Here is a 15,781-nt window from a genome sequence, read left to right on the forward strand (position 1 = left end):
ACCAGTCAGGGACTAACGCCCCTTCCACTGTTGTTTCTCTGCCTGTGGTGTGACCTTGAGGCAGGAGCTTCTTCAACTACTCCAGTTTTCTTATCTGTAAAGTGGGATATAAATGGATACCATAGATTTTTTTCTTTTTCCTAGAGAGCACATGAGTATTTGATAAGGAATGAGTTTGCTCTCTTGTCTGTTATTTATAATAGGCTGATTTTTTAAAAATACCATTTCAGTGAAAGTTATCCATGCCAACTTCCACAGAACTTTGCTGATCCCATTTTAGTGCCTACCAGGGTGTTACTAATCAGATAACCAGAAGTACAGGAATATAAAAGATTCAAGAAAAGCCTTGGCTGATCTTGACTTCTTCACCCCCTACTTTGCTCTGTGTGGCACACAGGGGAGATGAAATTAATGGTCTTGTGAGTTCTAGGAATTTGGGAAGGAAGGGACATCAGAGGATACATATTTCAATGGTCACACCTGCAGCCTCTCCTTGACATGACTTGTCCTATCTCTAGGGATAACCTAATTCTGCTGTGGGGCTACTTTGACCATTAGTTGAACCCAACTAAATATATCACGCTATAACTCACAGAATTGTCACACTAAAAAAGATAGCTTCCTTTTCCCCATGATGGATGGTCCTGAGAACCTTCTCCAGGATGAATCAGTTATTCTTCATAGGACCTGGTTTTCAGTCCTCTCTCTAGTCTACTTGCTACTCTCCAGCCTACATCTATTCTAAAGGGGCTGAAAGTGGGATTCTTACCCTGCCTCCCCTTTTTTTGTAATCCTGTCTGGAGTTAGTGATTTCTCTGCAGAGAAATGGTAGTGATACCTTTAATCATTCCATCTTCAATTACTCTGGCATAACAGACTGGTAGACAACTGCTTACCTAGTATTTTCCTGGCTGACACTCATTACAACTTGGTTAACAGTAAGATGGATAGTTAGGGATGTAAACGTTTTGGATTCGGGCAGATCTAATTCAAATTCTGGCATTGTCACACACTTGTGAATGAGTTATATGATTTTTTTTAAGCCTCAGAGTCCTCATCTATAAGGCCCTACTCTAAGAGCCACTGCCACAATGTACAAAGTGTGAAATATGCTTAACATCATGCTCAGTATGAGTTAGCTTGTGCTATCACAGCCTTTATGGTCATTATCTAAACTGTCTGACAGTAAGGCAACAGAGGTCAGGTTTCTCTGCCTGTCAGCTGGTGTTCATGCCTTTTCACCCAGGGGCATCTGAGATCCTGTCAGGTGACTGCAGGTGAGTGTGAGCAGCGACTGGAGATTTCACAAGAGCCTTCTGGTTTCTCTCTCGTCTCCCATTCCCTTTCCACTACAGTGGTTGCTGCTATGAGAGCTTTCTTGTTTTATTTTAGACCTTTGATCCTTCATAATATACACAATTCCTTGGAAAAGAAAATAATTGATGCTGCTCTCAATCTTTGGGATCTAAGTATCAACAGATACTTTACAGTAAGCCCATATGACTTGAGGGAAAGAAAAGTTTTGGGGCAAGAACAAGGGTTATGGGGTCTGAGGAGCAAGGATATCCACTTGTAAGCCTGGCCTATATTTTGTTCCTGCTGGGACTCTGTGAACATCACAAATATACTTGCACTGCAGTTTGGGATGCCTGGGAGACATTCTCTGTGAACCACCCAGTTCCCTAAAGTACAGGGGTGACTACAAATCAAACTCAGCTCTCAACGAGATTGGAGCTGAAGTCCCTGAATGCCAAATACCACTCTTTGACTTTTAAAAAAAAATTCTATTTGGATGAAGAACTTGCAATGTTCTAGGCCAGCTGAAATGACCTGAGAGCTGTTTGTGAGTTGGGCACAGTGGTCATTATTAAAAACTGACTCGTCTTAGGTTCAGCAATAAGAAAATAGCAATCTCTAGATCCCTGGCTTCAGAAATGGTACAAAAATGGAATGGACAAAAATGAAAAGTAGATAATGGATCCACAGTGATTTAATTCTCGGTGATATTTTCATTTTATGCAAATACCAAAAGAAAAAAAAAAACTTGGCTATTTGAAAGAAAAATAGGAACCAAAAAATGTTTAGTGTTTGATCAAGCAAGAATCCTTTCACACATCTGCCAAGAGAGTTAAAACAAATATAGATGTTAAATAAAAGGCCCAAGTACCAAAGAGCAAAATTTAATGAAAGCCAGAACTGTTAAGTATGGATTCCCGTTGAGAAAAATGTCAGTCTCTTTCAGAGTTTTCCCATTGCTCTATTTTTAAGAAAAGTATAGTAAAAATACATAATACAAGTTAACTTTTTTCTTGCTTGTTTTCCCATCACCCATCCATTGATGAAAAGCATCTTCTGCTGGATCTTGGACCCCACCCCCTGACATGGCATAGACCCTCATTTATAGCACAGACAGTTTCTTCCTACTAGATCACATAACTGGTAGGCTCAGTGGCTGGAGAGTATCTTGCCAGGACAAAGGCAAAAAGTCTTTGAAGCACGTTGATGATGGAAAGCTATTTCCAATTCTTCCAAAATGCAGACTCCCTAATGGTGGACCACATCAGATTCTACAGTGGTAGGCTAAGGGATGAGAAAGTCTGTATGAGGGAGGGGTTTGGGGGGATGTTAGTTGGCCGTAATAAAAAGTGATAAGCCACCTTGAGGGTGCAGCTTCATGTACCGTGCCCACATTAACATGTGAGAAACTGAATACCACTTGAGTTGAAGAGATGAAGAGTTGGTTTTGGAATGATTCTTGGCTGTGTCTGATGAAGAAGAATGGGAGAGACATAGAGATGGTGAGAGTCCACTAAGAGAACACACAGATGATACCAATCACACTGCACCTAACCCTTGGTAGGTTCCAAAACTTTTAGCTTGCAAATATTAATGTAACCCCTATCAGAAGATTGGATGGATGTAGGGGACAAGGGAATAAGCCAGAATATGGCTATTAATAAAAGCTAATGACACATGGCACACACTAAATCATGTACCTAGGAGAGTGGCTGCTGGAGAACTGGAAGTCAATTGCACCAAGACTGACAGTTGGGGTCTCCAAGAAAGCTAGGTGCCAGGGACTCCCACTTGCAACCAAAATTTTAGGCAGCCTGAGCTTCTCTCCAAGAAACTTGTCACTTCTCCATTCTTGCTTTGCTTCAGTTTTGTAGTTGCAATCATGGGTGTATTGAGTCTGGTCACTGGAATACAATGTCCTCCTTCTGTCTTAGCCAGGGGGAAGATCAGCCTCCTTGGATTAGAAATTGGAATCTGGGATCCAAAGGTCATCATTATCAACTTAATCCATCTCCCAATCCCCTTTTAAGTAATTCAGCCTTGGCCATCTTTCTTTCTAAAAATGACAGAATATTATTTGGCCACAAGCTAAAACAAGTCTATTAACATAAAAAATAATCTTTGCATCATCATGGCCCAAAACTTCATATTTGATCTCCCAAACCAAGAACAGAACATTCCATGGGAAGTTTCATTGCATGTGGGCTTTGATGAGGCTTCCTCTTCCAAATTTTTTCCATCATCTGTCTTTTGCACTTAGCTTGCATAGCATTAACCCTCTCCTCAGAGGCTCCACAGAAAAAGAGAGTCTACTCCACAAGGGGGTTCCTGCTCAGATGTCAAGCCAAGGAAAAGTGAGAATCATGGGTGTTATCTCCCTGGCTGTTAGCTCTTCCCAAGGCTTGACTTGGTTCAGAAAGCTGACTTCCCATTAGCCTTTGAGCCTGAGCATTGCAGAAGAACAACTTCAGGGCTGAAGTTGACAGTCTGAAGAAATATACCATACTGTTTATGGCCTTGGGAATGACTCTTGCACATTAAAGGAACCTTTTCCTGAGCAGCAGTAATTTCATGAGTCCTCCTCTGTCTGCACATCTGCCCTTGCCCTCTCCACCACCCTCCTTCTGAGTTGCTTTTCACATGTGATCTTAACTAGTTCAGTCCTTAGGCATCTGAGGAAGGCAGCCCACTTCTCCACCAAGGTCTGTCTTCATCCAAGGCTTGGGGCCAAACAGTGGAGGGTACTGTGGAGAGTCCCCATGGGGAACTAGTTTGAAGGTTGCTTTATTCCTTTTCTTGCTTGTAAGGTGGAACAAATCTTGAATCTCCAATCTGGAAACTGAAGAGGGAGAAGTGGGGAGTCGGGAATGAGAAGTGAGAAGAAGGAAGGGGCCTAACAGAACCTGCAGACCATGGATAATTGATAAGAAAAAAATTGCACACACTAAGACACGTTAACAACCAAATTAAAAGAGAACAGTCCGATTTCTTCATTAGTATTCCAGTAATTCCATTTTCAGAGACATAGGCTTCATTAGAAAGGGTTACTTTTTCCCTTATTGGAGTACAGTGTTATTTATCATCCTCACTCAGCAAACATAAAAGGGTGAAAGAAGATTGCAAAAGGAAAGGGGTCAGCAAAATGCGTTTTTAATTCTTCAGGAAAATCTGTCGCATCGTCCTCCTTGTGGTTGCGGTGGTTGGTTGGCGGTGGTGTTTCATTTTGTTGTCATTGTTTTTGGCACTGAAGGGTTTGGGGTGGGGCCAGGGGAGCCTGAGCCTGCTCCCCGAGGGGTTTTCGTCTGCTCCAGTTACAATCCCGTGGCTCCCAAGGGCATCCCTGAACTGTGGCTCATGCAGGGAATGGATTGCATGGACTTGGGGAAGTCATGGCTGACCACCCGACCATTCTCTCCGCTGCCGCTGCCGCTGGCTCCTGCCCCACTGTTTCGGGGAAGGGTCGATGTCCGTATGGCTTCATTGATGGATTGCTGTGGGATCAAACAGAAACCCTTTTCAGGAGGACCGGGGGTTCTTCCCCAGGTCCTTGGCAATGGTTGGCAAGGGGGATGAGTCAAGTCTGGACCTAAATTAGAATCCCAACTCTCCTCCCCATCAGCTCCTCTCCTGTTCATAATGCTAATCTTCCCATCAACTCATACAACTGGTATGTGACTGGCTCTGGGCAATTCTCTTCTCTTTGCGCATCAGGCTTTATGTTTAATGAAGTGGGTTAGACCATGTGAGCTCTAGGATCTTTTCTGGTTCTAACGTTCTGTGATTCCTAAAGGAGGAGTATTTCCTTGGTATTATCGATGATGGTAAATACGGCATCACAACCAACTGGAAAAGCTCCCACGAATGGGATTTAGGAAATCTGCATTCTAGTTCTGGTTCTGACATTAACTCATCAATCAGTTGTATGACCTAGTATACATCTCTTTATTACCTTTTCAGATATTTAAAATCTCCATGTCTATAAAACATGAATATCTAGGAATCTACAGATTTTTTTTTTTTCAATAATGGTGCTACTGCATGAAAAATGGTTTGAAATGTTAAGAGAAACTGAGGATGTGTTATTGTTGGGTTCAAATAAATGCAAAACTACCTGATTTTTTTACCGAAAAAATAATATCATCCTACCTCTAGCAGTACATATGAAGGGAATGTAGGATTTGTTTGAATAAGACAGTCTGAAAAATGTAATTGGAAAGGGGCATATGCTGAAGAAAATGAGAACACATTTCCAAGATCATTATCTGTATTCAGCTCCTTCCCATCTGCATGTATCACTTGAACTTCTAGTTTGACACATCAGGCCAGTGCTATTAACCTTGTGATTTCTAGCATTTTGGAATTCTAGATTTGAAAAGGACTGAAAGGATCACCCCAGAATTTGAGTTAAGTGGAATATTCAAGTCCACAAACAAAGTCTAGAATCACAGTCTATTAAATCAAAGAATTCCTTTGGAGAAAGACATTGTGGCATGAAATGCAAAACTTTCTTTATGTCCACCACTAATTTCCCATTAAGAGTCACTCTGAATTTATGAAGTGGGATTTGATTTTGGTAGAAATTAACAGTAAGGAGAAGAGTTGTCTCTGAGTTGAGAGGTTTCTTTCTCTAAGACCACCCATTTTCAAGACTTGTTCTGGTCTCATCTTCCTCGTGAAGCCCTCCTCCTTCAGGGGTTGGCTTCTCTATTTCATGCTCTATATTCTTTTGTAGTGGTTCTGCTTCAGGCATGCAAGCTTTGTCCTCTTTAGGAGAGCTCACCAGAGCAGGTCAAATACCTTGTCTTTTGGATCCCCAGCTACCCACTAGAGTGACTACCATGAAGTGAGATATTCTTGAATTCCTCTAAGAAAAGTCAACAATCTAGGATCCTGTTAAAAATGTCTATGACTTTCTCCCTTGCTGTGATTGGAGAGAAATCAGTCAATCTTTGGGGGCCGGAAAGAGATATAACAGGCAATTTTGACCTATTTTTTCCCCCTGCGATCCTTTTATTACTGGAAATTCTAACAATGTTTTAAAATGTTCTTTCCTTTTTAAATCCATGATTCAGACAGATTTACCCCATGTGATACTCCACCCACACTAGTTCTATCTCCTCCTCAAACCCAGGGACTTGATTTATTTACATTCTCCTTTGGCAGTCCTCCATGGAAGAGGAAGTGTGATTTGGATTGCATTCTTCTAAGTCAAAGGTCAAATAGACACCACTGTGATGCTGCACAGGGACATGTGGACTGAATACATGAAGAACTCATAGTTACTTATTCTCACCTAAAAAAATGTTGGAAAAAAAGGTAACTTTCTTGCAGTGGGGCATGGGTAGAAAACATGAAACTGTCTACAGCTTAGCTCGGAATGTTTATTCTTCACCATATTTCTCTGCCACATTCCTTTAATCAAAAAAAAAATGTTCAAAGCTCCCACAGATCACCTTGGACTTTGTTTCTCAAAAGGCTCACACATTCCCATAATATTTAATTGGAAGTTGGTGGAACTTCATGGATTTTTCTTACAGGGCAATATCAATGACACAGGAAGATGAACATTTCTCTGAGGTTAGTGACTTCATACCCCTATTACCGACAGGCACTACCTTCTTATTGACTTCTTTTCTAATAAATAAGTATATTAGAATCTCAGGAGAATAGATGAATAGAGTGAAAATTTTGGAATGGGAAGCCATGCTGAAAATCGAGTAGATCTAGCTAGTTCTTAAACTTCATTGCATGTTGGAGTCTCTGGGGGTGTTTGGTGGGGGAAAACTCTGATACCTTTTAAATGCAAGCAAGGTTGAACAGATTTGTTTTCTCTCATTCACTGACTTATACATATGACTGACTTGTTGAAGTGACAGTTATCTGACCTGGTGACAAAGTAGATGATCTTCTAAATGTGGTTCTTCCTACTCCCTATAACTCAGTTGCCATTAGCTGATGTAATTCCTGCCCTTGACCTTGGGAAATATGATTCTCTCTTCTCCCTCTTTGATACACCAGCCAGTCTTAGAGCTCATCCTTAGTGTTGTTTTGAAACTGACACTTAGGGAGAAAAAGGTGAGTGAAAAGTCCAACTTCAGAGTCCCTCAAATTGGCTTTTCAGAGACTTATTTCTCTAGCAGCAATCATAGTCTCTCATTCATTTGTTTTGTTAAGAAGAATCTTCTCGGTCTCAGCATGTCAGAGAATATCCTAATAAAAGCTCAAGCCTCAGTAATGACCTCACCCAGGCACATATGCAAAAAACTGGAGAGACCACCTGCAGTAGAGGATGCTCCCCTTGTTATCTAGCCTGTCAGCTGCTCATTAATTCCAGGGAAATATGTGAGTCCTCAATTGTCGTTGCTTAAACACTTCCCATGTTAGCTGCTGAAAGGTCAGCAGCTCTCCTGGGGGTGGAAGAGGCTGGGAATTATTTTCCTTGGGAGCAAAGTGGTAAATAATAAAGATCCTGGTTGTTCTTGATATATATCAGTTGAAAATAAAGATTACAGTCCCTTTTCCCTGGCAGAGGAGAAGAACAGGGAATCTGAGACTTTGCTTAATACAGAATGCACTGAGATTGTTAATTTTGGCTACTATATAAAAAAATTAAATTATTTTAAATATTTGGGCTGCCTGAAGTCCCTCTTTTGAGTGCCCAGCTTTCCCGTGCAACTCATTCCTTCAGTCTTTCTCTGGTCCAATTTCCCTGGCCTTTTTCACATTTCTGGGCAATAGTTTTAGTGCTTGGGTGTCTGACCCTGGTGCATCCTTTGCTGGAAGCTCTCCTCCCATGTTAATCCCTTTCATGCTTCAAGTCAATTAAGCATCACTTTCTCAGGGAAGCTACTCTGACTGCCCTGTTCCCATTCTCCCATCAGTCTAGAACTCTGCTCTGTTCCTGACAACATGGAGCATATTTCTCCATAATACTCATTGTTTGTCTACTTTCTGTCTTCCTCATCGAAGTCTCAGCTTCCTGAGGAGAAGGTGTGCATAGTTTGTCCCTGAGCATATCCTCAGCTCCGAGCCTTGTTTAACATACGGCAGGCTTGGGATGTCTTTGTGAAAGGAGTGCTCGTGACATGTGTGTGCTTTGCTTCTCAACTCTTCAAAAGAGGAGTGAGCCTCAAGAATGCTCAGCAAGGGATATATACCATGGTTTATCTCGATAACTAGATCAGGAGTATCTACTGGTGGGGAAGCGCTTTATTTGTCTTTGTGGCCAGTACTGTGGCCATGGTGAGGAATGGGTGGAGCTTCAAAAATTAAGGTCTGGGTTGATTAATAAAGAAAGCCTCTCTTCTGCAGTTGGAAGGTAGAAAGCTTCAGTGGGTTGTGCAGAAGTCACGCCAACCAATGGCATTAATTAAAGAAGAGTATGGTGGACAATCTTGAATTAACGTTTCTAAGAAATCCTGAAGTTGAACATCTTGGTTGTGAAAGGCAGGGTGAGTGACATCATATTTAATGAGCACAAACAGATGGAGGCCAAAATTACCTTGGATGGTGTTTTTCGTACTTCCCAGGCTGGGCAGCTCAGATGGTAGCATTTACTTAACCTAAGAGTGGCTTTCTCCTATCCTTTGCCTCTTCCTCCAAGAGATTTTTCTCTGGATACAATTCCACATTAATTTTTTTACTAAAACTTACCCTAGATGGGTGGAATGTATAAAAAGAAATCAGACAGAGCCTCTTAACTTAAGGAACTCATAGTCTCTATAGCTCAAAGCACCTAGCACATGTAATTAGGAGCAGTAAAAGGAAAGTTTTAAGGAAGATGTTGTCCATTAATAATAATGATTATCATAAATGCTAGTTATCATTGTTGTTATTGTCATTTATTGAGGGCTTACTGTGGCTTAGACATTTTCCAAGCCCTTTGTATCCATTATTCACCTACCTAATCCTCATGATTCTATGGGGTGTGTTTTTTAAAAACTGAGGATTGGAGAGTTACTAAAACTTGTGCAAGATGCCACAGCTAAGAGTCAAGTGGATGGATTGAGGCCTAGAAACTCAGCCTCCCAAGCTTACTCTCCAGACCACCAAATTAGATATAGATAGAATAGGCAAAGAAGGCTTTGTTAAGGTTTTTCTAAGTTTAGCCCAGCTACTTGGAGGTCGATTCTGGACTTAGGGTCTGAAGCCTGACTTTACCATGGTTTCCTTTTCTGAGAGCACCTGTGAATGGGTGAGCTAGTCAAAGGCAGGACAGAGGTGTGCTTAGGTCCTTGGTTCAAATGCCATCAAATTTCTATCCCTCGATTGTTTCTTGTTATACATCTTAAGGAATTTGCCTTTTAAGTAGGCCCTGTGGGACACGGTGGAGGATCAGCCTGCATAAAGACACAGGGGTGAGAAGCATACAGTGGGTGGCTGGGGCATGCAGGATGTGAGGATAGCCGATTGACAGCAAGGGGTGAAGGAAGCGTGCTGGAGATGTGTGTAGAAATGCTTCATGCCAGGACAGAAGGTCCGATTGCCAGGACGGAGGTCCTCTTTTTCTACCCCCACCTCCTCTTGTACAGAATTGAATACAGAATTTGCAAATGGGGATTTCCAGTAATGTCTTTGCAAGGGTGACCTCAGATGTGTGCATAGGACCAATAACCTAAGGCAGGGGTGGGCTGAACAGGAGGCTAGGTTTTGTGATCCTTTAGTGTGCACTAAACTTGGGAAAAATCATCCATTGAAAAGTGAGCTTCTTAGGAGACATTCTAGGAAAGCAAATTCTACCTTGGATCTTGGTTAGTCTAGTCAACATAACAGCCTACTACTGCTGAAATGTGGCTGTGACTGTATTTCTCTTCCCTTCTCTGTCTAAATTTCATTGTCCTTCTTAATTTTTCCTTTCCCCAGAAACCTCCAATTTGTCATTCCTTTAAATTCCTATAGACCTTCCTTTCTATACCCTAGGTTGCCTTGTAGTGGAGTAATGTTTCTGTATTCATTCTTTGTTGAAGTTCAAAAGTGCGAAAGGTCTCAGATTATACTTTAGTCCTCTGCTTCCTCATGATTCCTTGCTAATGGTATTGGTCATATGATTAACTACCTTAAATATTTTCTTACTGAGGCTAAATGGTGAAATATGAGGGGCTTTGAAGGTCATTTAATCCATACTCCTTTTGAATGCTTGAATCAATATCCTTCCCAGGAATTATTCACCTACTGTATACCTTCAATGATGGGGAGCTTGCTCCTTTTTTGGATTGTCCCTCCCATTTTCAAGTAACTTTGTTAGAAAAGTAGTTTCTGTATATTGTATTAACATCTGTTTTCAATCACTTGTACTCATTAGTTTTAGCGTTTATTTTGGATCTCCAAAAACTAGTCTGTTTTCTTTCCCACCTGGACAGTTTTCATGTTTTTATCAACAGCTCTTAAATCCTCCATACTTCTTCCCTTCTTGGTTGCCTGAAGCCATATTTGATGTGGTTAGGGATCAACTAACTAATCTGCTTACCTTTCTCTGTTCACGATCCTCTTTGCCAACGTCTATCTCACAATGTGGAGGCTAAGAAAAGACCCACTTCGCCAAGCATGGCAAAAGCAGCAGAGTTGAGGGTGGACATAACTACCCCTATTTGGAGAGCTACATTTCTATTCATGCAGCTTTTGGAGAGATCACTTTTGTCTCTCACTCTGCTGACTGTGCAGTCAGGCCTCTAACCTCTTAACCTTTAACCCCACCGAGCCATCTCCACAGGATGCAGTTGTGATCCTGAGCCCTGTGTTCCTCTGACACACCCCATTTCCCTTTCTTTCTCGTGATTGTCTCTGCCCTGTCGCCCTCCTCCTGACAGCTCTCTTCTCCCGATCTTAGGCTGACTTCAACCACCACTACTTCCCACCCTTTCTAGCAAGGACACTCTCAGGAAAAACAGCTGTATCACAGAACAGGTTAGGAAAAAGGCCTGGGAAGACGATGCCACCTTCATCCGCTTGGATTCACTACGGGATTTGTAGCAGAACTCGATTAAGGCAACCAGCATGGCTAGTCCAAGTCCTCCGATCAGGATGTAGAACACGCCCGCCACATTGCTGAGGCTCAGAGCGCTTGTCTTGTCCTAAAGAGAGGAGGAGGGAAAGGAGGGGGAGGGGGAAAGAGAAAAGTGAGTCAAGAGGCAGAGACCATCCAAGCAACAGCATGTTTACACACATACACTCAACCCCGCACCCTCCTAGCAGTCATCATAGTTGGAAAAAGCTTTTTTTGTTCTTTGGCAGAGTTTTAAACATTCCCCAAGAGAAAAAAAATGTGTGTGTATATATATTTAATAATTTCCCAAGCATTCCTGGTAATGTTGAGTTTATAATTACATCTCCCTCCTCCTCAATGCCTTTCCTAGGGTGGGAGATGCCACGAGAAATTCAGGACATCTTCTTTCAAGATTTGAACACTTGCGCTTACCCCATTCTTTCAGAAAACCATGTCCCTTCCTTTTTAGCTTGGTGTCTGCCCCCATATCCTGTTGCTCAGCAACACACTGGCATTGCTCATTGCTTATGTCTCCATGTATTTTTCTGAGAGTTGGTACTTAAAATGAACTTTCCCCTAGATGTGCATTTGATTTCAATTTAATAAGACAGTTATTGTATGTATAATAAAGACCAAGTGATATATAACTTTAACTTGATGCTCCCAGTCCCAATTTAGGGGGAGAAACCTGGGGAGGGGGGAAGTCTTGCAATAGTAGAGAGACACTGAGATAGAAAAATGGTTCCATTAAATCCCAATAATTATGCTTAATTGGTATCATTTTTCTGCTGGAGGTGTTTGCTAAGAAAACACTGTAGGCAACCCTGGGTGGTTGAATTTAAAAATCTTTGATGCCTATGGTGGAAGATCTTATACTGGCTTTGGATGAAGAGAGTCACAGAGCAGGATGCTTAATTCCTAGAAGACCAAGGCCAAGTACTATTATCCAATTGGAGGGGATAGAACTCACCTAGAGGAGTCTGAGGAAGGCCATTGGTCAGAGAGACCATCTCTGAGTCCTGTCATATCCAGAGGGTTGAAAAGTGGGCAAATGAGAGACAACACTTTCCTAAGTGTTGAGAGGTGGGACCAACCAAACTAAACTGTTGGTCATGGTGGAGTGTAATGGGTCAGGAAGAGGGGGTCACTATTTAATCAGATTCTTGACACAGGCAAAAGAATATCTTTAAACCTTGGAAGGATCCCCATCTAAAACCTTTGTTTATACTGTTTGTTCATGTACAACAAGTGTCTCATTAAATTAAAATGAAATGCATGTCTCACTGGCATAAGTACACACTGTCATTGTCTGGTTGGTGGCACTGAATAGGATGTGTGGCTTTTATACCTCTCCCTGTGTTCTTTTTCAGGTGGGGCTATAGAAGCCACACAAGGGGTGGGTTGTGTGACCCTAGGGACTCCTCTGACATCTGCCTATTAGAATCTGGTCATGTGGGAAGGAATTTCTCCTTGACCAAGTCTGTGACCTGTTGTTCTACTTGGTGCATTGTACAGGATTCAGCAGGCCTAAGTCTGGGGACTGCAGCTGGCAAATAGCAGCATGTCTTCCCACCCTAGAAGCAGCAGAGCTGTAGGATTATCTGAAGCACACCCCCTTGGTGGCTTCCTGTATTGCTAAAGCAGATGGCTCTTGAATATAGGTTACATTTGGCAAGGCAGAGTCTGGCTTTGGAAACAGTGGGGATAATTATTCAAAGGGGCAAAAATTCTTCCACTCTGGGATAATGGTCTAATAAGAGATACGTGCAAAATAGTTTTGGTGCCTGGTTTTAGAGTTGACTGAACAAGTAAATTCCCATTTCACATGATTTTCAGAGCACTCAAAATGTCTCCCTGTTTGTTGTTCAGGGGCTATGTAATTCTTCCCATGGAGAGTAATTCTTCCCAGTCCTTGGAAGACTTGTGGATAACAGAAGTTCCTATAAAACTCTTCTATTTGGATGGGGACAGGGTAGAGAGGCATCTTAATGCATCATCTGCTCACATCTTAGCAAAGAGAGGTGTGCAGAGGGAGTGGATGAAGGAGGTGGTAGATGAAAAGAATGGAGGCTGCTGACTTTTCAAAGGGATCAGCCGTTCAGTAGTCGAGGTTCAATAATGTACCCCTTTGGTACCGAAAGCTATTTCCTTCGTAATAGTCTTTCCCAAGTTCACCTTAGTTATAGTTGGCCTTTAAAGACAAGGGAGTGGTGAACATCTTTTTTTTTTTTTTTTTTTTTTTTTTTTGTTATTTCCAAGGACCCTAAAAGGGTACCTGTCTTCTGACTTTAGAAGATGGAGTTTATACTTCTGGCATATTTGACATGGAAGTAGGGTCAGAAACTCAAATGGAAGTGGAAAGAGGCATGTTCTCTACAACTGTTGCAGAGAAAAGGGTCCAGTGACTGAACATCTCATCCTGCCTGCAAATGGAAAGCATTCCTCACTTGTAAAGAAGGTCTCTGGTCCAGAGAGATGGTGGTCTGTGAGCAAGGTGATGCAGGGGGACACATCCCATCAAAGAGGTCAGCTGGACGGTATGGGAACTCCAGACCTCGTAGGACACACAGTCACTCATCCTTTTTATGCTAACACAATTAGATGGCAGCAGGCAGCAGGGAAGACTTCTGTACTGAAGGGAGACTGTGAGCCCCATTACCACCAATACCATATGGAACATAACTCTCTACAGTGGGGTGGAGGGCTGGTGTTGGTGTAGTCTTAGTTTAGATAGTTGAGGAGTTTACATTTGCACAAGGTTTTATGATTCCCTTATGAGGGCCATTAGAGTTTTGATAGTATCAAATTTAAAACTTTCTAAGGAGTCCAAGGTCTTCTGTTCAGCTGCTGTTACTCACTCTCTTTGATTCACTCTGTTGGAATATAGAGGGACATCCTGAGGCAGGAGCAAAAATCCCTTTTATTTGGGGATTAGAGCTCCAGTTCCTTCTGGGGCTCACAGTGTCCATGAAAGAGGTGGTTTCCTTGTGGTCTTGAGTATAAACAGTAATGTTGATACTTCATAGGCAAGGTACAAGCTTCCCAGCGAGGACCAGGAAAGAAAGAGAGGAGATGGAATTCGACTCTTCCGAGGGCCCCTCTGGGGGCCTCTATTCTCCTCCCATTCTGTAGCAGCTGTACTTCTCAAAAGCCAGGCAGCTTGTTGGTGGGAGTGAAAAAGTTACAACTTGTCTCTCGCCAGGAGCAGGGAAAGAGAGTGACAGTACTGAGGAGAGTGACAGGTGAAAGGAAAAATAAAAAGCCCATCTTTCAGAATCGTTAGGCTTGTTGCTATGGTGATGAGGCCCCCTTCATCTGTTCTCCTTAACCCGTTGTCTTTGATTTACCACCTCCCTCATAGGGAAAGGAAAAAAAAAAAAAATTTCCATATTTCTCCTTGCTCTTCCCACGAATTGGGGGATTGTCCCAGATTCCCTCCGTGTTTCTCAGCCAACATCTCTTCCAAGAATGTTCAAGATTTCCAAGACTCAGCTGGTTCAAGTCTTCCTGCAGAGGACTGAGCCAGGCCTGAACCAGAGAGGCTTGGAGCTTTCTTTGGGGCAGAAGTTGAAAGTTCTCAAAGGCCAAGGCCTTTGAGCATGAGACCAGTCCCTCCCACTGGTGCTGTTCTTCGCCCAAGGTTGGTAAACGTGGACCAAGCTTCAGTGTCTCCAAATGCGTCCACTCCTTCTTATCCCTCTGGTAAGAGTATGAACTCCTACAAAGCAGAGGATGCAGCTCTGGTTCCTCTCTTCACTCCACTGGAATGCCACTTATTTTCTAATATGGATCTTTAGGGGGACTGCCTACAAGTCTTCCAATCTAAAAGCTTCCCTTTCAGGGTCAAGCAAAAAACGTCCAGCTACTCTTCTATCCGTTGGTCTTTCTGCTACTACAGCCTTTCTCCTGTGCTTTGCCAAACTTATCTTTTGGTCTAAGAACGATTTCCTTGAGTAGTTGACTATTTCCTGGAAAATGGAGGCTGATTGGTTGGCTAGGCTCACTCCCTAGTTAAGACCAAAGTTGGGAAGCTACTGGTAGGAAGACCTTACAAATAAATAGATCATGATGAGTTCCTCAAACATGAACATATTGAGGAAGAAGCTGACAAGGTCATGCAAGAGATTCAAGCACAAGAGATTCCCTAGAGCGGGAAAAGTGACCTTTGACACTTGTCCCAGCCCCAAGGGAGTTGAGGCACCTATGGAGTTCCTCCAGGGACTGGGATCATGCCTTTTAATAAATTCTCCCTAGACACTTACCCCTTTCAGGGATGCAAAAAAGGAACTCATGTTAATTGGCAGCTTCTGCTGTTCCATTTCCAAACTAGGCCAGTTCCCTAGCCTGCATATTTTCCCCAAGAGCGACACAGGATGAGAATTGGCCCATTGTACTAATAATTGGCAAGGCAAATACTGTGCAAGCGATGGTTGTGGGGGCGGCTCTTCTCAGCAGTGTGTGCTCAGGGACCGGCTGCTGCTGCACAATGCACCACAGAACATC

At 42.5% G+C, this 15,781-nt stretch overlaps 1 protein-coding gene across 3 annotated transcripts in view; it reads right to left on the bottom strand.

Annotated features, from left to right (window-relative positions):
* Nucleotides 1-2,164: 2,164 nt before the first annotated feature.
* The window catches only part of GRIA1 (glutamate ionotropic receptor AMPA type subunit 1), a 309,714-nt gene continuing 296,097 nt past the window's right edge, over nucleotides 2,165-15,781 (bottom strand). For 2 of the 3 annotated variants that reach the window (XM_079145959.1, XM_079145958.1), the window contains exons 15-16: nucleotides 11,232-11,366; nucleotides 2,165-4,808 (exon numbers count right to left, since the gene is read on the bottom strand). In XM_079145959.1, coding sequence (XP_079002085.1) covers nucleotides 4,608-4,808; nucleotides 11,232-11,366 — 336 coding nt within the window. In that variant the 3' untranslated portion in view covers nucleotides 2,165-4,607. The remainder of the gene's footprint in view (nucleotides 4,809-11,231; nucleotides 11,367-15,781) is intronic. The other variant, XR_013764814.1, reaches the window with a different exon arrangement.

The sequence above is a fragment of the Sciurus vulgaris genome, assembly GCF_902686455.1.
Source record: "Sciurus vulgaris genome assembly, chromosome: 6".
Lineage (NCBI taxonomy): Eukaryota > Metazoa > Chordata > Mammalia > Rodentia > Sciuridae > Sciurus > Sciurus vulgaris.